This window comes from Oncorhynchus clarkii, chromosome 22 (genome assembly GCF_045791955.1).
Source record: "Oncorhynchus clarkii lewisi isolate Uvic-CL-2024 chromosome 22, UVic_Ocla_1.0, whole genome shotgun sequence".
Classification (NCBI taxonomy): Eukaryota; Metazoa; Chordata; class Actinopteri; order Salmoniformes; family Salmonidae; genus Oncorhynchus; species Oncorhynchus clarkii.
In genome coordinates this window covers 31,629,753-31,653,273 of record NC_092168.1, presented here as the reverse complement: position 1 = coordinate 31,653,273, position 23,521 = coordinate 31,629,753, and the positions used below count along the sequence as shown (strand labels likewise).

The 23,521-nt window shown below is 43.2% G+C and overlaps 1 protein-coding gene across 3 annotated transcripts in view; it reads right to left on the bottom strand.

Annotated features, from left to right (window-relative positions):
* Window positions 1-3,851: 3,851 nt before the first annotated feature.
* Window positions 3,852-23,521, bottom strand: part of LOC139380784 (DnaJ (Hsp40) homolog, subfamily C, member 10) — a 21,624-nt gene continuing 1,954 nt past the window's right edge. For all 3 annotated transcript variants that reach the window (XM_071123800.1, XM_071123799.1, XM_071123798.1), the window contains exons 3-22: window positions 19,494-19,662; window positions 19,286-19,336; window positions 19,120-19,202; window positions 18,777-18,908; window positions 18,416-18,587; window positions 18,228-18,271; window positions 17,999-18,130; window positions 17,685-17,774; window positions 17,182-17,292; window positions 16,961-17,075; window positions 16,429-16,556; window positions 14,630-14,746; window positions 12,781-12,882; window positions 12,411-12,566; window positions 11,912-12,045; window positions 8,207-8,260; window positions 7,940-8,087; window positions 6,625-6,747; window positions 6,101-6,217; window positions 3,852-4,792 (exon numbers count right to left, since the gene is read on the bottom strand). In XM_071123800.1, coding sequence (XP_070979901.1) covers window positions 4,781-4,792; window positions 6,101-6,217; window positions 6,625-6,747; window positions 7,940-8,087; window positions 8,207-8,260; window positions 11,912-12,045; window positions 12,411-12,566; window positions 12,781-12,882; window positions 14,630-14,746; window positions 16,429-16,556; window positions 16,961-17,075; window positions 17,182-17,292; window positions 17,685-17,774; window positions 17,999-18,130; window positions 18,228-18,271; window positions 18,416-18,587; window positions 18,777-18,908; window positions 19,120-19,202; window positions 19,286-19,336; window positions 19,494-19,662 — 2,190 coding nt within the window. In that variant the 3' untranslated portion in view covers window positions 3,852-4,780. The remainder of the gene's footprint in view (window positions 4,793-6,100; window positions 6,218-6,624; window positions 6,748-7,939; window positions 8,088-8,206; window positions 8,261-11,911; window positions 12,046-12,410; window positions 12,567-12,780; window positions 12,883-14,629; window positions 14,747-16,428; window positions 16,557-16,960; window positions 17,076-17,181; window positions 17,293-17,684; window positions 17,775-17,998; window positions 18,131-18,227; window positions 18,272-18,415; window positions 18,588-18,776; window positions 18,909-19,119; window positions 19,203-19,285; window positions 19,337-19,493; window positions 19,663-23,521) is intronic.

Here is a 23,521-nt window from a genome sequence, read left to right as displayed (position 1 = left end):
CAATCTATATCTGCGAAATATTGCGGAAGATCCGCGTTAAATGTAAAGGTAATTTCCGATTGAACCGACCTATGCAGCGTTTAGTGTTAATGCAGTGTCTGCAACCACGGGAACATAGCTTTTAATTATCAATCACACTATAAAGCGGATCTTCAGACCTATGGATTGAATAGTGCCCTTAGAGGGGATTTCCACACAACATGATAATTTGGATAGCCATGGTAGCTTTGCCCTCATGTTGGTGCTAGCAAGCAAGGTAGGTAGTGCTAGGTATCAGTAAGGGCTGGGCTGCAAGTGAGCTTCAATTGGTCAATAGCATCGCAATATCGCAGAGTATTTGCATAAGGTTCAGCTTTCACCAACTTTTGTCCTGCCTTGTTCACACGTCATGCCCACGTCGCCCAACGATCCCCGCCCACTTCACTCCATTGAAAATGAATGGGACTCCGTTGTTTCGTCGCCCAGATGGTGTTATGTGGAAATGCACTGTTAGGCCTAAATTCAATCAGATCAAGCGTTAATTAACAAGCGACAGCAGATGTTTTGGGGTGATGCATTGGAGCCCTCAAATCGGTCAGCAGTTGTTCTTGCAATCATTGTCAGAAAGCCACACCCGCCCCACTTGCATTAACACTTGCATTGTTCAGAACGAGAAAGTATAGGCTGTATAGAAATAATGACATAATAGAACATCATTAAAGGAACTAATGAGGGTTTCTATCATCCTAACGGAGGTTTAGATTACATCTCATGTTCCAGTGTTTCAACATGTAAATAAGGCTGCATGGGATTACTGTTACACTGATTAGCATTAACTTTTGGGTGATTTTTCTTAATGTATTGTTTACTAACAAAGGCACACCTGAAACAATACCACCATGTACATTAGCCATTGATTTGTGCATCCCCCTACAGTAAAACTACAATTTCAATCATATTATATTTGAGTGTTGAAGGTTTTTGGACATATGTTTCTGATAAGGGCCCATGATGTTCATGAAAGCCTACCCTACGGTGTCACAGGAAATGAAGAAGGGAAAGGAGACCCAGGAGACAGTTTTTCTGTCAGCAGTTCCTTAGCGTGTGAAATACTGAGGTCAGTTATTCTTTCAGGCACTTTCTCACCACTGTCTGGCAGAGAGAGGACTTTAGATGGAGCACAGACAGTCAGAGTCATGGTTCTGGGAGCAGGCAACCTTTTGTTAGCAGATATTTGATAACACTGCACAGACGACAGGTCACCTTCATTTGTCATCCAAGAGCAATAGAGAGAAGGATAGAGAGAGGGCGGGAGAAGAAGATCTCTTGGAAGCAACAGGACCCTGGAGTGTGTCACGCTAGAGTGAACAGCCATGACATGACACTGGTAACATTGTACTGTAATTCTAGCTTCTCTACTATAAAAAGTGATACAATAACAGTCTATAATTTAAGCACAAAGTAATCTGCCCTGGAAGGGAAACTGGGTATATTTAGATAAAAAAATATATATTAACTCCACAGCAGATCATTTTCAGAGACAACCTGATTGGTCAAAAGACCAAAGTAGTGAAAAAAGATCATAATTGGGCTGCCTGTCTAAACTCAGCCCATGTGCCCTCTGAACCTGGAAATACCAACTTCTTGTTTCAAAATCAACTCAGTCAAAAGATGGCTATAATAAACTGTTCAAAGACAAAGGATGAATTCCACATTTTGTAGCTAGTACTTTGACTTACACAGAAGTACAGTCAGCTTAAAATAGTTGGGATCCTATTTTTGAAATAGACAACATACAGAACATGTATTCTCAAACTTTGTACCAACCACCGCTTGCAGAATCCTCTTACAATAAGCAAAAGATTGCTGGCATAAATAAGAACATATTCCTAATTATCCCAGAAATTGCATTGAAAAGGGGATACCTAATTAGTTGTACAACAATGCATTCAACTGAAATGTGGCTTCGGCATTTAACCCAACCCCTCTGAATCAGAGATGAACTAGCAAAAGACAGTCGGCAACTGTAGAAACATTTTATTAGACATCTTTTTTATTTAGCAAGTTTTTCTTAAATGTTAACTCTGCATTGTTTGGAAAGGGCTCATAAGTAAGCATTTCACGGTAAAGTCTACAACGATTGTATTCGGTGCAAGTGACAAATAAAATAAAATGTAATCTGAGCTAAACATGAGAAGACCAATACATTGTTATGTTGCCATCTAGTGGATACTTTTGGAACTGATGAAGTTAAATGGCATTTAAATATGCAGTGCATTTGGAAAGTATTCAGACCCCTTCCCTTTTTCCACATTGTTACGTTACAGACTCATTCTAAAAACGGATTAAATACATTATTTCCCACATAAATCTACACACAATACCCTATAATGAGAAAACAAAAACAGGTTGACATTTTTTTGCAAATGTATTAAAAATAAAAAAAACAGCAATACCTTATGTAAACAAGCATTCAGACCATTTGTTATGAGACTCGAAATTGAGCTCAGGTGCATCCTGTTTACATTGATCACCCTTGAGATGTTTCTACAACTTGACTAGAGTCCACCTGTGGTCAATTGAATTGATTGGACATGATTTGGAAAGGCACACATCTGTCTATATAAAAGATCCCACAGTTGAGCAAAAACAAAGACATGAGGCCGAAGGAATTGTCCGTAGAGCCCCGAGACAAGCTTGTGCTGAGGCACAGATCTGGGGAAGGGTACCAAAACATTTCTGCATCATTGAAGGTCCCCAAGAACACTGTGGCCTCATCATTCTTAAAATGGAAGAAGTTTGGAACCACCAAGACCGGCCAAACTGAGCAATCGGAGGGGAAGGGCCTTGGTCAGGGAGGTGACCAAGAACCTGATGGTCACTCTGACAGAGCTCCAGAGTCCCTCTGTGAAGATGGGAGAACTTTCCAGAAGGACAACCATCTCTGCAGCATTCCACCAATCAGTTATTTATGGTAGAGTGGCCAGACAGAAGCCACTCCTCAGTAATAGGCACGACAGCCTGTTTGCCAAAAGGCACCTAAAAGACTCTCAGACCATAGGAAAACAAGATTCTCTTGTCTGATGAAACCAAGATCGATCTCTTTGGCCTGAAAGCCAAGTGTCTAGAGGAAACGTGGCACCATCCCTACAGTGAAGCATGGTGGAGGCAGAATCATGCTGTGGAGATGTTTTTAGCAGCAGGGACTGAGAGACTAGTCAGGATTGAGGGAAAGATGAATGAAGCAAAGTACAGAGAGTGCCTTGATGAAAACCTGTCCAGAGCGCTCAGGACCTCACATTGTGGCGAAGGTTCACCTTCCAACAGGACAACGACCCTAAGCACATGGCCAAGACAACGCAGGAGTGGCTTAGGGACAAGTCTCTGAATGTCCTTGAGTGGTCCAGCCAGAGCCCCGACTTTAACCCGATCGAACATCTCTGGAGAGACCTGAAAATAGCTGTGCAGTGATGCTCCCCATCCAACCTGACAGAGCTTGAGAGGATCTGCAGAGTAGAATGGAAGAAACTCCTCAAATACAGGTGTGCCAAGCTTGTAGCGTCATACCCAAGAAGACAAGGTTGTAAACGCTGCCAAAGTTGCTTCAACAAAGTACTGAGCAAAGGGTCTGAATACTTATGTAAATGTGACATTTCTAAAAAAAACTGTTTTTGCTGTCATTATGTGGTATTTTGTGTAGATTGATGAGGGGAAAAAAATAATAGAATTAGGCTGTAACAAAAAAAATTGGAAAAAGGGGTCTGAATACTTCCCGAATACACTGTATATATATTTTTTAAACATGATATTTACTCAATACAAGAGTCCGTGCAAAACAACTTGAAAGGAAAAGAAGGAGTGTCTTAAAGGGACACTATTCAGCATTGTAGTTTTATTTTCAAGACTACAAGTTCCCACATAAGTTACTATCAAACATCATCCAAAGATAGTATTGTATTTTGAGTTGAAAATACCAGATTACAAAGACATTATATAAAACCGTGCTAGATTTCCCACATTTCTGGTATGACAGAAAACTTTTGCAAGACTGCATCATCCCACAACTAATCAAACCATTTCCATTCACATTTCAGTGATGGCAAACAGTAACATATTAATGAATGATGTGGAGTGAATTGGTAACATATGTTCTGTTAATTGTTTTCAGTGTACAGGATGTATTTTCTAAACTGTGTTTGTGTGTTTTACTGTATACAGAGGTTGCATACTGAACCCTACTATCAGCAGACAAACAAATAGATTGGTATCATCATAATAATAATACAACCAACACAGCCAGTACAGTGTGGTCACTTCACAGAATGAATAAAACACTGTTCACTACACTCAAATGGTTCAAGTTGAATCAACAAGAAGCATTGACATTGGCAGGCGCATTATAAACTGATAAACTGCCATTTTGTATCATAAATATAGGCATAAAATATATTGTCCCCAACCTACATCAGACAGTACATTCAGATATCAGGCAGGTCGACACCTACCATATGGACACACTTCACCTATAGAACTAGTAAAACCTAAGACAGCGAGTCAGTCTTTCCTTATCGTTGAATCAGTTGAGAAACAGGTTTGTTTTGACAGTACGACAATACTGAGGTAACCTTTCAATAACGTCTTCTTTCCTTGGCAGTAATCCTCCTTGCAGAAACATATCTCTTCTCAGAGTCTTTTTGTTTGTTAAGTGTGTGTGTGTGTGTGTGTGTGTGTGTGTGTGTGTGTGTCCATCCTTTATGTTTCCATAAGGAAAACCATCTCAGTGGAATCGACCCCCTTGAACTCACAATTCATCCTGCAGAAAGAGAGAGAAAAACAAAAAGAGAGAGAGAGATAATGTGATTGCGGTCTGATACACTGAGCAAACTCAATCCAAAGTCACTTCAACTAACTATTAGCAGTTGAAAAATATGGCACATGGAAATCATAAGAGAGCTGTTTACGGAGACAGGTGGGATGGACAGAGTAGCTGAGGGGTGGGTTTAAAAGTTAATGTTCTATAATAGTTGTGAGTGAAAACATGATGTACAAGTAATATCCATCTAGATGTAACGTATATCAAAATACTTTATTCTTGCTATGTAACTACTGTAGAAAATAAATAAAAGCCACATATGTAAAATGTAGACCCCTTCACTTTTTCCAAATGTTGTTATGTTACAGCCTTTTTCTAAAATTAATTAAATATTATTTTTGCCTCATCAATCTACACACAATGCCCCATAATGACAAATGGAAAACAGTTTTTTTTTAGAAATACCTTATTTACATAAGTATTCAGACCCTTTGCTATGAGACTCGAAATTGAGCTCAGGTGCATCCTTGAGATGTTTCTACAACTTGATTGGAGTCCACCTGTGGTAAATTCAATTGATTGGACCAGATTTGGAAAGGCACACACCTGTCTATATATGGTCCCACAGTTGACAGTGCATGTCAGAGCAAGAGCTCCGAAACAAGTCTGTGTCAAGAAACAGATCTAGGGAAGGGTACCAAAAATGTTTTGCAGCATCGAAGGTCCCCAAGAACAGTGGTCTCCATGATTCTTAAATGGAAGAAGTTTGGAACCACCAAGACTCTTCCTAGAGCTGGTGCTCAGCCAAGCTGAGCAATAGTGGGTAAAGGGTCTGAATAGTTATTTAAATCTGATGTTTCAATATTTTTTTTTATTTTGGTAAAAACCTGTTTTAGCTTTGTCATTATGGGGTAGTGTGTGTAATTTGACGAGGGGAAAAAAACAATTTAATCAATTTTACAATCAGGCCGTAACATAACAAAATGTGGAAAAAGTCAAGAGCTCTGAATACGTAACAAAATGAAAATAAGTAAAAACGTTTATTTTTGTCCTCCGAAGAGGGGTGTGGAGGTGATGGATGGGCCTAAAAAAATAAATATATATAATAATGATAATATAATGAAATAAAGTGTTAGCAGTCATCTTGCCTGAATTAGCTAAGCCAAATCCCAAAACCAAAACTCTCACCTAAAAGTCTGTGCCAGAGAATAATATATTTCCACTTGACTGCAAAAGGTAAGAGATAGCTACTAAGATTAAAAAGCAAAATGGTGATTGCAGAGTTGCTGAATTGCGTAAGAAGCTTACCTTGAAGTTGTCCGCCTTGCCCTGTAACCATGGAGATAACTGCTGGAGCCTCTGGTGGAGGACGTCTGCGATGTTGTTAGCATCCCGGCTGTTGACGTGCTCCCCTCCCTGGTCGCGCTGGGGACAGAGGGATGAAAGGAGGAAGGGGTGGAAGGATGGATGGAGGGGCTAGTTAGGGCACAGTGATCTGGGGGACTGACTCCGCCTCTCTAATAATATAAATGGTATTATTAGGCAAGAGGTCCTCAAAGGAAAAATACTACATCAAATATACAGTTAAACAAGTTTCAATAAGAATATCTAACTACTGGAACTTCTGATACATAGTAATCAAATGTATTTAACTTACAACTTGCAGCTTGTCCTCTAACAAGGACAGGAATAAGTAAGATAAGATAAGCTGCTATAATGAAAAACTATCATTGCCGCCTCTTTGTCAGGTCGTTAATATGAAGTCTTTTAAATAACTTACCTGGATAAATAGCTAACCCATTAAAAAAAGTTACCAATCAGGAGTCTCTTACCTTCTTGGTGCCCAGGTGTGGGTAGAATCGGACGCTGGGATAGGCTGTGATGCCAGCTGACTGACAGGTCTGGTAGTGGGCCTGACAGTCTACTTTCCCTGCCCTCACACTCCCTTTCACCATCTAGACAAAGAAAGATTACATCGGAAAAAGCACAATTTTCCCTATTTTCCCACTACTTTTGACCAGGGCCCATAGGGAGACCCATAACACTCTGGTCAAAAGCAGTGCACTACATAGTGAATAGGGTGCCATTTATGAAGCAACCAAAGACATGGCCGCCCAGTGAATCAACACATTAGAACCACTACATTATCCATAGGGCTCTGGTCAAAAGTAATGCACTACTGAATAGCACACAACTAAGGGCTGTTCTTAGCCAACAACGGTTAACTTAGTCACTTCAAACAGTGCAGCCCGAATAACAACAGTAGCAGCATTTGCATTTGTTTTGACATCCATAACAATGAGTTGATGAGGCAAGGTTTTGCCTGGCATAGAAAATATGCTCCCATCAGGACACTGTTGTTCAGAGGAGCTAGCCAACACAGCTAACACAATCACTTCAAACTGAAGCTGGAAAGACTGTAAACTAGCTGCGCTTCATATGGTTTTACCTGTTTTCAATTGACATTTATTTGTATATATCCATAAAAATTATGCCAGCTGATTCATGATTTCGACTGGCGGAGAAACGCTGCCTGTTTGCATCTCTCGTCCCGACTCCGACACGTTCATTACTATGGGACAGCTGGAGATCCAATTTGAATATTGAAACAATGTTGCAAATGTCCGAGAGACAGACAGCAAGGTTTATACAAATCTCCGCTGTTGAAAATGAGATGTTAGTCTAAAAGAAATGTAAGAATGTCTAGATGTTTTTATAGTGGAGATCAAGTTTATACATTGACTGGCTGGGTTGACGAGACAGTGGATTGCGCAGTCAGATGGAACAGGGTAAATAGGCATTTTAACTTCATAGATTCAGCCAGTGGTAACTTGTGGAATAGACAGAGGCTAGAATGCGGTTTTAACCAATCAGCATTCAGGATTAGACCCACCCGTTGTATAAAGTACAATAACTTCGCTCTAGCATGAACATAACAATGTATTCATATTATAAGCATGAATAGGGGCCATATTCATGAAGTGTCTCAGAGTAGATCAGTTGAGCCATTTATATCATAATAAATAAGATCAGCCTACATGGACAGGGGGTGCCTGATCCTAGATCAGCGCTCCTACTCTGATGCTTTATGAAAACGGGCCAAGAAACATGCGTTTGAGAGATGGAGGAGTGGAGAAAATATCTTACCCGAGCGAGGACCTCGAACTCTGGGGCAAAGTGCTGACATGGTCCACACCACGGAGCATAGAAGTCCACCACCCAGTGATCCTTCCCTCCTATTACCTTGTTCCTGAAGTCATCTGGAGTCAGATCCACTGATGCTCTTGGGAGAGTACTAAGACACAGACGGACACTGTATGAATTCCTTTCTGTTGACTACAAATCAGATACAAAGGTTCCAATAGTGGTGACTGTTAAAAGGCTAGGACAGAAACACAGGAGGAGAGAACTTACCCCACAGCCCAGACTTTGAGAGAGTGAGCATCTCTGTGCCAGCCGTTGTAACTCCTGGTGAGGGAAATAAAAACAGCACTCTTATTTACAGACTTTACAACATAACTTACTGTAAACTTTACAACATGTAGTATACTTTAAAACATGTAAACTTAGTGTAACCTGTAGAACACGTAAACAGTAACTATAGTAAGACTGCTTTACTTCCGGCGCCGACAGAGATGGCCGCCTCGCTTCGCGTTCCTAGGAAACTATGCAGTTTTTTGTTTTTTTACGTGTTATTTCTTACATTAGTACCCCAGGTCATCTTAGGTTTCATCACATACAGTCGAGAAGAACTACTGAATATAAGATCAGCGTCAACTCACCATCAGTACGACCAAGAATACGCTTTTCGCGACGCGGATCCTGTGCTCTGCCTTACAAACAGGACAACGGAGTGGATCCTATGCAGCGACCCAAAAAAACGACTCCGAAAAAGAGGGAAACGAGGCGGTCTTCTGGTCAGACTCCGGAGACGGGCACATCGTGCACCATTCCCTAGCATTCTTCTTGCCAATGTCCAGTCTCTTGACAACAAGGTTGATGAAATCCGAGCAAGGGTAGCATTCCAGAGGGACATCAGAGACTGTAACGTTCTTTGCTTCACGGAAACGTGGCTTACTGGAGAGACGCTATCCGAAGCGGTGCAGCCAACAGGTTTCTCCACGCATCGCGCAGACAGGAAAAAACATCTTTCTGGTAAAAAGAGGGGCGGGGGCGTATGCCTTATGACTAACGTGACATGGTGTGATGAAAGAAACATACAGGAACTCAAATCCTTCTGTTCACCTGATTTAGAATTCCTCACAATCAAATGTAGACCGCATTATCTACCAAGAGAATTCTCTTCGATTATAATCACAGCCGTATATATCCCCCCCCAAGCAGACACATCGTTGGCTCTGAATGAACTTTATTTGACTCTTTGCAAACTGGAAACCATTTATCCGGAGGCTGCATTCATTGTAGCTGGGGATTTTAACAAGGCTAATCTGAAAACAAGACTCCCCAAATTTTATCAGCATATCGATTGCGCAACCAGGGGTGGAAAGACCTTGGATCATTGTTACTCTAACTTCCGCGACGCATATAAGGCCCTGCCCCGCCCCCCTTTCGGAAAAGCTGACCACGACTCCATTTTGTTGATCCCTGCCTACAGACAGAAACTAAAACAAGAGGCTCCCACGCTGAGGTCTGTCCAACGCTGGTCCGACCAAGCTGACTCCACACTCCAAGACTGCTTCCATCACGTGGACTGGGACATGTTTCGTATTGCGTCAGACAACAACATTGACGAATACACTGATTCGGTGTGCGAGTTCATTAGAACGTGCGTTGAAGATGTCGTTCCCATAGCAACGATTAAAACATTCCCTAACCAGAAACCATGGATTGATGGCAGCATTCGTGTGAAACTGAAAGCGCGAACCACTGCTTTTAATCAGGGCAAGGTGTCTGGTAACATGACCGAATACAAACAGTGCAGCTATTCCCTCCGCAAGGCTATCAAACAAGCTAAGCGTCAGTACAGAGACAAAGTAGAATCTCAATTCAACGGCTCAGACACAAGAGGCATGTGGCAGGGTCTACAGTCAATCACGGACTACAGGAAGAAATCCAGCCCAGTCACGGACCAGGATGTCCTGCTCCCAGGCAGACTAAATAACTTTTTTGCCCGCTTTGAGGACAATACAGTGCCACTGACACGGCCTGCAACGAAAACTTGCGGTCTCTCCTTCACTGCAGCCGAGGTGAGTAAGACATTTAAACGTGTTAACCCTCGCAAGGCTGCAGGCCCAGACGGCATCCCCAGCCGCGCCCTCAGAGCATGCGCAGACCAGCTGGCCGGTGTGTTTACGGACATATTCAATCAATCCCTATACCAGTCTGCTGTTCCCACATGCTTCAAGAGGGCCACCATTGTTCCTGTTCCCAAGAAAGCTAAGGTAACTGAGCTAAACGACTACCGCCCCGTAGCACTCACTTCCGTCATCATGAAGTGCTTTGAGAGACTAGTCAAGGACCATATCACCTCCACCCTACCTGACACCCTAGACCCACTCCAATTTGCTTACCGCCCAAATAGGTCCACAGACGATGCAATCTCAACCACACTGCACACTGCCCTAACCCATCTGGACAAGAGGAATACCTATGTGAGAATGCTGTTCATTGACTACAGCTCGGCATTCAACACCATAGTACCCTCCAAGCTCGTCATCAAGCTCGAGACCCTGGGTCTCGACCCCGCCCTGTGCAACTGGGTACTGGTCTTCCTGACGGGCCGCCCCCAGGTGGTGAGGGTAGGCAACAACATCTCCTCCCCGCTGATCCTCAACACTGGGGCCCCACAAGGGTGCGTTCTGAGCCCTCTCCTGTACTCCCTGTTCACCCACGACTGCGTGGCCACGCACGCCTCCAACTCAATCATCAAGTTTGCGGACGACACAACAGTGGTAGGCTTGATTACCAACAACGACGAGACGGCCTACAGGGAGGAGGTGAGGGCCCTCGGAGTGTGGTGTCAGGAAAATAACCTCACACTCAACGTCAACAAAACTAAGGAGATGATTGTGGACTTCAGGAAACAGCAGAGGGAACACCCCCCTATCCACATTGATGGAACAGTAGTGGAGAGGGTAGCAAGTTTTAAGTTCCTCGGCATACACATCACAGACAAACTGAATTGGTCCACTCACACAGACAGCATTGTGAAGAAGGCGCAGCAGCGCCTCTTCAACCTCAGGAGGCTGAAGAAATTCGGCTTGTCACCAAAAGCACTCACAAACTTCTACAGATGCACAATCGAGAGCATCCTGGCGGGCTGTATCACCGCCTGGTACGGCAACTGCTCCGCCCTCAACCGTAAGGCTCTCCAGAGGGTAGTGAGGTCTGCACAACGCATCACCGGGGGCAAACTACCTGCCCTCCAGGACACCTACACCACCCGATGTCACAGGAAGGCCATAAAGATCATCAAGGACATCAACCACCCGAGCCACTGCCTGTTCACCCCGCTATCATCCAGAAGGCGAGGTCAGTACAGGTGCATCAAAGCTGGGACCGAGAGACTGAAAAACAGCTTCTATCTCAAGGCTATCAGACTGTTAAACAGCCACCACTAACATTGAGTGGCTGCTGCCAACACACTGACACTGACTCAACTCCAGCCACTTTAATAATGGGATTGATGGGAAATGATGTAAATATATCACTAGCCACTTTAAACAATGCTACCTTATATAATGTTACTTACCCTACATTATTCATCTCATAGGCATACGTATATACTGTACTCTATATCATCGACTGTATCCTTATGTAATACATGTATCACTAGCCACTTTAACTATGCCACTTTGTTTACATACTCATCTCATATGTATATACTGTACTCGATACAATCTACTGTATCTGCCTATGCTGCTCTGTACCATCACTCATTCATATATCCTTATGTACATATTCTTTATCCCCTCACACTGTGTACAAGACAGTAGTTTTGGAATTGTTAGTTAGATTACTTGTTGGTTATTACTGCATTGTCGGAACTAGAAGCACAAGCATTTCGCTACACTCGCATTAACATCTGCTAACCATGTGTATGTGACAAATAAAATTTGATTTGATTTGATTTGACTGAAAGAACAGTAAGGTACATACTGGTATATGTCTCGTCGGTTGGCGTTCTGAGGGTAGAGGCGTATCTCAGGGTAGGCTCTGACACTCTCTCCTTGGCAGAAGGAGTGGTGTTTCTGACAGTCTACCGTCCCCACCTTTATCATACCATTCACCGCCTGAGAAGAGACATCAACAGACAGAAAACCAGGGAGAAAACAAATGATTCGCTAGAGTGAATTAACATTTAAAAAATCTTGACAAATGCATTAAGTTGGATTTGTTGATTACACCCACCCACCCTAGAATTAAATGAGATAATGCTAATATTTTATCTTGATAGATATCATGTATCTCTCCATCTATGCTAGATTCAAGCCCTCAATATCCCTCAACTACCCTACTGAACTTACCTGTGCCATTCTCCTCCACTCCGGCAGCAGGGCCCACACCAGGGGGCAAAGAAGTCTACCATCCTACTGCCTATTACCTAGTAGGTATTCTATACAGCCTATAGCCTACCACCCTACAATCCACTACCTACCCGTGCCATCCTCCTCCACTCGGGCAGCAGGGCCTGACAGGGCCCACACCACGGTGCATAGAAGTCCACCATCCAGGTCTCGCTGTGTTTTCTCCTCTTCACCAGCTCTGCAAAGCTGTCTGGGTCCATGGTCACCACAGTGGGGTCGACCAAGTCCTGGAAGAGTGGGAAGAAAGAGGAGTCACTACAGTAGGGATGTACTGTATAACAGTAACAGACAATTAAGGCTATTGGAGAGTGCTACGTTTCCTTCACAAGGTACATGAAGTAACTATGAGTCTCTTAGTTTTAAACTTCTGTGGCACTATAAGCACTGGCTAGAAAGGAGATGGACCGATACTGTGAACTAGGCTAATGGTAAGCTTCTCACCTGTATGAACTCCAGGATTCCGTCAGCAGAGTGATGTCCCTCGTACTCATGGATGGAGGACTTGTTAAAGATTACCGTGGTCGGGTAGGCATGGATATTATACTGAAAACACAAACACAACATCACTGGTAGCTAGTAGTACTTTCGATTAAATATCAAGGTGGTTGCGTAGGCGTGGACCTAAAACAGGCACATAGGACATACAGTACGTTAAATAACTGTGGTAGCCACTGCCACTTTAAGTTATCCATCAAAACCACAAACACATTTAATTTGGTTCATACTCAGGGATGTGATCAGGATATAAAATAGAACATCTTTATTTTGGCCAGGAAAAGTGGATACTGAGTTCACCACACAATCACAGGTGACAGGGCTGGAATGATGGCCCTACGGCTAGCCTTGCTACAACACAGCCAGAGGAATGATAGCCCTACGGCTAGCCTTGCTACAACACAGCCAGAGGAATGATAGCCCTACGGCTAGCCTTGCTACAACACAGCCAGAGGAATGATAGCCCTACGGCTAGCCTTGCTACAACACAGCCAGAGGAATGATAGCCCTACGGCTAGCCTTGCTACAACACAGCCAGAGGAATGATAGCCCTACGGCTAGCCTTGCTACAACACAGCCAGAGGAATGATACAACGGCTAGCCTTGCTACAACACAGCCAGAGGAATGATAGCCCTACGGCTAGCCTTGCTACAACACAGCCAGAGGAATGATAGCCCTACGGCTAGCCTTGCTACAACACAGCCAGAGGAATGATAGCCCTACGGCTAGCCTTGCTACAACACAGCCAGAGGAATGATAGCCCTACGGCTAGCCTTGCTACAACACAGCCAGAGGAATGATAGCCCTACGGCTAGCCTTGCTACAACACAGCCAGAGGAATGATAGCCCTACGGCTAGCCTTGCTACAACACAGCCAGAGGAATGATAGCCCTACGGCTAGCCTTGCTACAACACAGCCAGAGGAATGATAGCCCTACGGCTAGCCTTGCTACAACACAGCCAGAGGAATGATAGCCCTACGGCTAGCCTTGCTACAACACAGCCAGAGGAATGATAGCCCTACGGCTAGCCGTGCTACAACACAGCCAGAGGAATGATAGCCCTACGGCTAGCCGTGCTACAACACAGCCAGAGGAATGATAGCCCTACGGCTAGCCGTGCTACAACACAGCCAGAGGAATGATAGCCCTACGGCTAGCCTTGCTACAACACAGCCAGAGGAATGATAGCCCTACGGCTAGCCTTGCTACAACACAGCCAGAGGAATGATAGCCCTACGGCTAGCCTTGCTACAACACAGCCAGAGGAATGATAGCCCTACGGCTAGCCTTGCTACAACACAGCCAGAGGAATGATAGCCCTACGGCTAGCCTTGCTACAACACAGCCAGAGGAATGATAGCTCTACTATGCCTATATGCCATACAGCCCAGAGGAAACAGTAAAAATGCTACCGGAATAAATAAAAACGGCTTTGTTGATACTAGTCATACTAAGTCTATTGAATGAAACGCTTATTATTTACTTCAATCATGAATACCTTCATTATAGTGAGAAATTATGTCATACAGTAGGGCCATGATTTGGGGACAACTCTGGGAGCAACAGAGCATGGCTGGCTCTGCAATTCTAGCCTAGTTGGCAGTCTTCTTAGCTAACATTCCACTAATTTTACACCGCATCATATGCACACGACATGGAGTACAAGAAGTAGAATGCTAGCTAAACAGACTGGCAACCAGGCTCTCTCAATACATCTAAGCAGATATTGTGGAATACATAGAAGAATAGCACATCTAGGGGGTTTGAGTTTGGTATGTTCTCCGACACTCACCATGCTGCAGAGTCTCTCGTGCACGGTGCAGTCCAGCGTTCCAAACTTCATCTGACCAAACAGCTGGATCGAGGCTTTCCTCAGCTCAGGGAGGAGAGCACGACAGGGAGGACACCACTACAAGGTAACCGTATATTAGTATTTGTTCATGGACCTCACCCAATGTCTCAGCCAACTCAACAGGATCTAGTCCACTTTACACAACTAAAGTCTGTTTACTTTCAGGGATTAATGTTAGTCACCAACAGATTATTATTTTAATAGCCACACCTAGTTTATGACTACCAACCCGTAGCACTCACATCTGTAGCCATGAAGTGCTTTGAAAGGCTGGTCATGGCTCACATCAACAAACACACTATCCCAAACACACTAGACCCACTCCAATTTGCATATCGCCCCAACAGATCCACAGATGCAATCTTTATTGCACTCCACACTGCCCTTTCCCACCAGGACAAAAGGAACACCTATGTGAGAACGCTATTCATTGACGACAGCCCAGCGTTCAACACCATAGTGCCCTCAAAGCTAATCACTAAGCTAAGGACCCTGGGACTAAACACCTCCCTCTGCAACTGGATCCTGGACTTCCTGACGGGCTGCCCCCAGGTGGTGAGGAACAATACATCCGTCATGCTGATCCTCAACACGGGGGCCACTCAGGGGTGCGTGCTCCTGTAGTCCCCTCCTGTACTCCCCGTTCATTCATGACTGCATGGCCAGGCACGACTCCAACACTATCATCACGTTTGCCGATGACACAACAGTGGCCTGATCACCGACAACAACGAGACAGCCTATAGGGAGGTCAGAGACCTGGTCGTGTGGTGCCAGGACAACAACCTCTCCCTGAACGTGATCAAGACAAAGGAGACGATTGTGAACTACATGAAAAGGAGGACCGAGCACGCCCCAATTCTCATCGACAGGGCTGTAGTGGAGCAGGTTGAGAGCTTCAAGTTCCTTGGTGTCCACATCACCAACAAGCTAAAATGGTCTAAACACACTAAGACAGTCGTGAAGAGGGCACGACGAAATCTATTCCCATCATGAGACTGAAAAGATTTGGCATGGGTCCTCAGATCCTCAAAAGGTTCTACAGCTGCACCATCGAGAGCATGGTTGCATCACTGCCTGGTATGTCAACTGCTTGGCCTCCCACCGCAATGCACTACAGAGGGTAGTGCGTACGGCCCAGTACATCACTGGGGCCAAGCTTCCTGCCATCCAGGACCTCTATACCAGGTGGTATCAGAGAAAGGGCCAAAAAATTGTGAAAGACTCCAGCCACCTTAGTCAGACTGTTCTCTCTGCTACCGCACGGCAAGCGGTACCGTAGCGCCAAGTCTAGGTCAAAAGGGATTCTTAACAGCTTCTACCCCCAAGCCATAACTCCTGAGTAGCTAATCAAAGGGCCACCCAGACCCCTCTTTTATGCTGCTGCTACTCTGTTTATTATCTATGCAAAGTCACTTTAACTCTACCTACATGTACATATTACCTCAATCACCTAGACTAACCGGTGCCCCCGCACATTGACTCTGTAAGGGTACCCCCTGTATATAGCCTCGCTATTGTTATTTTACTGTTGCTGTTTAATTATTTTCAACTTTTATTTTATATTTTTGACTTAATACTTATTTTTTCATTGTTGGTTAAGGGTTTGTAAGTAAGCATTTCACTGTAAGGTCTACACCGGTTGTATTCGGCGCATGTGACAAATACAATGTGATTTGATCTTTCAAAGATCGATAAGCAAGTAGAGTATTAGTCACTAACATTAGGCTGATACTTACAGGAGCAAAGAAGTCAACTAGCCAGGGCTCCTTTCCATCACTGGGGAAGTTCTCTGGTCTCAGAGTGGTGACATGGGCGCTGACACTCTCCTTAGCAAATGCTATGATGTTATACAGCACATCCTTCCCTGGGAGAACAGAAACAGTTTATTTGCCATTTATAAGAAATAGATTGCAAATCTTACTCACTCAAGCTCTCATGAAACACAAAACAAATTAAAAAATAATTTTTGTTAAACTAGGAAAGTCAGTTACGAACAAATTCTAATTTATAATGACAGCCTACCCCGGCCAAACCCGGACGACGCTGGGCCAATTGTGCGCCGCCCTATGGGACTCCCAATCACGGCCGGATGTGATGCAGCCTGGATTCAAACCAGGTACCATTGAGATGCAGTGTCTTAGACCACTGCACCACTCGGGAGCCCCCCCGAGTAGATATACAAATGTGCATATGTATAGAACAACCAGTGAAAAGGAATGCCAAGTGAAATACCCAAATCGATTGAGTTTGAATAAGACGCTGACTTACCATGGTGGATCTCAAAGTCATGAATCCCAAGGCCTTTGAAGACAGCGATACAGGGCTTTTGAATGTAGAAGGAGACACATAGTTCTGAGTCAGTAAGGCAGTCCACCTTTCCCACCTGAGAAAAAGCACAGAGTACTGGCAGTATTAAACATCCATACTGAATCAGTGACGTGAATGAACAGTGAATCAGAGCGATATTCATTGTGGATTTCAGACCTTACCTGCATGTGGGCTGCCTTTAGAAGAGCCTTGAGCTTCTTATACTCATGAGATGCCATGGTCTTCTGTCCGAAAGAAAAACTGACCAGCCACCGATGATGGGCCAGTTTACTCTACAGAGACCGATGGAGAATAGAATAGAACAGAATAACTGTATTTTTCCTAAATATTTCAGCATCACCACTACAGGTGTTTTCCTCAACTGAAATCATGTCAGACAACAGATTATTTCATGTCAAATATATGTGGTTATTTTTAGTAGGTTATTATTATATATATATTATTACTAGGAAGAGGAAAGAACATCAGGACACCACTCAAACATCCACAACATTCGAGTCTGCCTCCAACAACCGAGTCTGCCTCTCACAGATTGGACAGCACAGAGGACTCTGCACTAAGACATAACCCCCCCAGGCACAATAAATATATGGTGGTACAAGATGGCAATACAGATGATTTTTACTGTACCTTAGATTTGATTATTGGGTTATTATTACTGTACCTGGAAGGTTTCCTTAGTAAGAGCCTCCAGGTCAGGCAGATGCTGCATCACCTCTCCATAGATCTCTCTGGTATCCAAACTCTGCAGGAACTGTTGTTGTGATGAAACCAATGTTTGTTGTAAATCTGGGCTTTCAGAAAAGTCATGATTCTATCATCTCATGTCAATAAAATAAAAAGTGTTCTCTAAGCCATGTATGGTGAGGCTTCTTGATAAACCCATCCTGGGTTTCTCATTCTCACTTACAAATACATTTCATGTTATGCTTTGTTTTTAGTGTACGCAAACAAAACTAAAACATGAGCCTCTCTTACCAGCACGCTGCCCTTGTTCTTCAGTGAACTGCCGGGGGGGAAGAAGGCTGTGGTGCTGGTGGTCACCTCAAAGCTGTCACACAACTCAGCCTGTGTTGAGCAGTCCATCCAGCCCACGTTCACTAGACCTTCCTGAAGAGAACACAAGAGAAGAGACATATTTCAGTCACAATAACAATGTATGCTCATGGGAAGGTAAACATACAGCATGGGTTCAATGAGGACTTACCAACATTCCTGCTAATTTTTGCCTCGTCTGTGACTCTAGACAGTCTATGAAGAGATCAAACACAGATCATATTTTAACTGTATAGAAAATACAATTCCTACCATATTGGTTTCACTACTTCTGACTAAAAGTCTCTATTTGTAAACATGACAAAGCATCTCAACGTAACCCTTAACAGCTCGTCTTACCTCCAGAGTCAGCACAGAAGGTGATCAGCCATCCAACTCCAGATGAAAATGCTGCCTCAATCTCAGTGAAGACATTGCCTTGCCACAGCTCTGTAACTCTGCTCTTCACAAATTGCATGCCAAACTTAGTCAAACTCTCCTTGGCCCTATCTCCAAAGTATTTCTCTGGATTCTATTGGGACGACAGAAAGGGATGCGTTTTAGAGGGTTGTTCCTAACACCATGAGCGATACGTAGCCTGTTTAAAACAGATTGAACGATGTGCTAAAACCATGGTGAGCGTAGTATTCAGTCTGGTTTAACCAGGCTACGTGATGCATGACAGAGCTATCCTAAAAGACAGCTGTGAGGTTTCTCCTACCATTCCAGCTTTGTAAATGTAGAGGCTGGGGTAGCTGTTGATGCCTTTGCTGCGACACAGTCTGTTGTTGTCTCCACAGTTCACTGCTCCTATCCTGATCACTCCATCCATCTCCTTAGCAAACTCCCTCCACTGCGGACACACACACAAAGTAACATAATATGTTGAAATATTAAACATAGATGACAATTATCAAAAGATAAATGAAGACGACTTAAACAAAGGTACCATCTGCAATATCTACCACTGTTCGATGGACATTTTAATTAAGTATATGAAACAACCAATGAATAGCATAAAATATTGCAGAATGCACTTTTACAGTGAGTGAGGAAAGTATTACCGTGGGAGCCAGCTCGTGACAATGATGGCAACGAGGGAAGTAGAAGTTGACAAACCAGAGTTCCCCGGAGTTCACTGCTGCATCTATAGTAGTAGAGTCAGTATCATAACAACAAACAACAAGAAAGGATGGCTCTGAAGGTTCGGAATAGTGTGACATCACTTACCGAAGTCTCCCCTATCTAAAGTGACAATCTCTAGGTCATCATCGTAGATACCTGCAGAAAGAGTAAGATGACAAGTCACACCAACATCCTGAGGAAATGACTGAAAATGTTGCATGTTAGCAGTGGCCCATCAATCCCCTTTCTTCATATTTCTTGGCAATGTTTATATTTCACATTCTTAGACTACTCCAAAATAAAAATGATTTACCAAATTCATTTCTATAGTAGTTCCAGCTCTCATATCGTCCTCCTCCCTGCTGCTCATCCTGTAGACCCTTCTCTCCATACTTGTCATACTTCTTCCTCAGATCGTCATCCTTCAGAACTTCATAGGCTCGGGTTACCTTCAGGAACTTGTCATGGGCAGTTTCATCATGCTGGACAATGAGAGCAACAAATTAAGTAAAGGACTTTGTAGAAAATATCTAGCCTGCTACCAGACGTGGTTGTGCTGTTTTGTTGTGACAATGACCATAGAATTAAGAAAAATAGCAAAAACAGATCTGGGACCAGTCTAGGAAATCACCAGTATGTTGTGATATGTTAAAGCCAATGATAAGTTACATTTTAACATGTTATAACACACACAGTCAAAAGTTTGGACACACCTACTCATTCAAGGGTTTTTCTTTATTTTTACTATTTTCTACATTGTAGAATTATAGTGAAGACATCAAAACTATGAAACAACCCCAAAAAGTGTTAAACAATTCTTCAAAGTAGCCACCCTTTGCCTTGATGACAGCTTTGCACACTCTTGGCATTCTCTCAACCAGCTTCATGAGGTAGTCACCTGGGATGCATTTCAATTAACAGGTGTGCCTTGTTAAAAAAGTTAATTTGTGGCCTCCCGGGTGGCGCAGTGGTCTAGGGCACCAGAGACTCTGGGTTCGAGCCCAGGCTCTGTCGCAGCCGGCCGCGACCGCAAGGTTCATGGGGGGACGCACACCAATGTGTCGGAGGAAACAGCGTGCACCTGGCGGTCATATTATGGCAAGAACAGCTCAAATAAGTAAAGAGAAACGACAGTCAATCTTTACTTTAAGACTTTAAAAACGTTAAGTTTCTGCGGCCGCAAAAACCATTAAGCGCTAGGAGGAAACTGGCTCTCATGAGGATCGCCACAGGAAAAGAAGACCCAGAGTTACCTCTTCTGCAGAGGATGCATTCATTAGAGTTTACAAGCCTCAGGAATCTGCAATTAACTGCACCCAAGATTGCAGCCCAAATAAATGCTTCAGAGTTCAAGTAACAGATACATCTCTACTAGAGGTCGACCGATTATGATTTTTCAATGCTGATACATATTATTGGAGGACCAAAAAAAGCAGATACCGATTAAATCGGCCTATATATATATTTTGTGGCAAAGAAGGGGGTCGAGTGGTAAATGTCAGATATGTGAACTAATAAAGGGGCTCTGCCCTATCACTAAAATGGCCACCCCGATCAGAACTACAGATCACAAAATGTCCGACTGCCAAAACTACAATTCTCAGAAGCAAGGGGAACCCTCAGAAGGTGGGGCCGATCCACAGATAAGGGGTCAAGACAAACCAGGAAGAGAGAGAGAAAGGGCTGGAAGGATCTGTGAACCATAGATAAAGATATATATATATATATATATATATATATATATAGGCTGGATTTACCATGTATGAGCTGACTGTTTGGACTTACCTGTTGGCGTTTGGACCTCGACCTACCGAAAACCTGATTCGTGTACCGAACCCTGCTATCCTTGACCTTGCCTGCGGCCTGGGTGGACCAGAACGGAGATACAAGCACACAGGTTATTTCCTGTTCGAAATAACTCTGTGATTTTGCTGACAGTTTCCCACTTAATTTGTGACAAACGCTCCTAATCTTGAAGAGATTTGCCACAATATATATATTTGTTGTAATTGTCATTATTACAATACTGAATGAACAATGAACACATTTGAACTAAAATCTATTTAGTCTTAAATAAATAATGAAACTTGTTCAATTTGGTTTAAATAATGCAAACACAGTGTTGAAGAAAGTAAAAGTGCAATATGTGCCATGTAAAAAAGTTAACGTTTAAGTTCCTTGCTCAGAACATATGAAAGCTGGTAGTTCAATATTTCCAGTTCTTCAATATTTCCAGTTAAGAAGTTTTAGGTTGTAGTCATTATAGGAATTATGACACATTGACTATTTCTCTCTATACCTTAGTATTTCTCTCTAGTACTTTAGTATTGCCAGCCTAATCTCGGTAGTTGATAGGCTTGAAGTCATAAACAGCGCTGTATGTCAAGCATTGCTAAGAGCTGCTGGCAAATGCAGTAGTGCTGTTTGAATGAACGAGCCTGTTGCTGCCTACCACCGCTCAGTCAGACTGCTCTATGAAATAATAGACTTCATTATAATATAATAAACACAGAAATAAGAGCCTTTGGTCATTAATATGGTAAAATCCGGAAACTTTCATTTAGAAAACAAAACGTTTATCCCCAAGTCTAAATATTGCTGTTACATTGCACAACCTTCAATGTTTGTCATAAATACATACAATTCTGGCAAATTAATTCTGGTCTTTGTTAGGAAGAAATGGTCTTCACACAGTTTGTAAAGAGCCAGGCAGCCCAAACGGTTGCATATACCCTGACTCTGCTTGCACTGAACGCAAGAGAAGTGAAACAATTTGCCTCATTAACATTGCCTGCTAACATGAATTTCTTTTAACTAAATATGCAAGTTTAAAAAATATATACTTCTATGTATTGATTTTAAGAAAGGCATTGATGTTTACGGTTAGGTACATTTGTGCAACAATTGTGCAATTTTGTTAAAACTTTACTCGTTTGGCGAAGTTGAAGTAGGCTGTGATTCAATAATAAATTAACAGGCACGGCATTGATTATATGCAACGCAGGACAAGCTAGTCAACCTAGTAATATAATCAACCATGTGTAGTTAACTAGTGATTATGTGAAGACTGATTGTTTTTTATAAGTTAAGTTAAATGCTAGCTAGCAACTTACCTTGGCTCCTTGTAGCCACAAGGTCCTTTGGACGCAGCACTCACGTAACAGGTGGTCAGCCTGCGATGCAGTTTCCTCGTGGATTGCAATGTAATTGGCGCCCAAAAAGTCTGATTGCCGATTTGTTATGAAAACTTGAAATCGGCCCCAATTAAATCGGCCATGCCGATTAATCGGTAAACCTCTAATTTCAACATTGACTGTTCAGAGGAGACTGCGTGAATCAGGCCTTCATGGTCAAATTGCTGCAAAGAAACCACTATTAAAAATGACACCAATATGAAGAAGAGACTTGCTTGGGCCAAGAAACACGAACAATGGACATTACACCGGAGGAAATGTGTCCTTTGGTCTGGAATCCAAATTGGAGATTTTTGGTTCCAACCACGCCGTGTCTTTGTGAGATGCGGTGTGGGTGAATGGATGATCTCCGCTAGAGGTCGACCGATTAATCGGAATGGCCGATTACTTAGGTCCGATTTCAAGTTCATAACAATCGGAAATCTGTATTTTTGGACATTTTTATATTTTTTACACCTTTATTTAACTAGGCAAGTCAGTTAAGAACACCTTCTTATTTTCAATGACGGCCTAGGAACGGTGGGTTAATTGCCTCGTTCAGGGGCAGAACGACAGATTTTCACCTTGTCAGCTCGGGGGATCCAATCTTACAGTTATAGTCCAACGCAATAACGACCTGCCTCTCTCTCGTTGCACTCCACAAGGAGACTGACTGTTACGCGAATGCAGTAAGCCAAGGTAAGTTGCTGGCTAGCATTAAACTTATCTTTAAAAAAACAATCAATCAATCATAATCACTAGTTAACTACACATGGTTGATGATATTACTAGATATTATCTAGCGTGTCCTGCGTTGCATATAATCTGACTGAGCATACAAGCATACAAGTATCTAAGTATCTGACTGAGTGGTGGTAGGCAGAAGCAGGCGCGTAAACATTCATTCAAACAGCACTTTCGTGCGTTTTGCCAGCAGCTCTTCGTTGTGCGTCAAGCATTGCGCTGTTTATGACTTCAAGCCTATCAACTCCCGAGATGAGGCTGGTGTAACCGAAGTGAAATGGCTGGCTAGTTTGTGCGCGTTTCAAACGTCACCCGCTCTGAGCCTGTGGTTGTTTCCCTTGCTCTGCATGGTGGTGTTGTCGTTGTGTTCCTGGTTCGAGCCCTGGGAGGAGCGGGACGGAAGCTATACTGTTACACTGGCAAT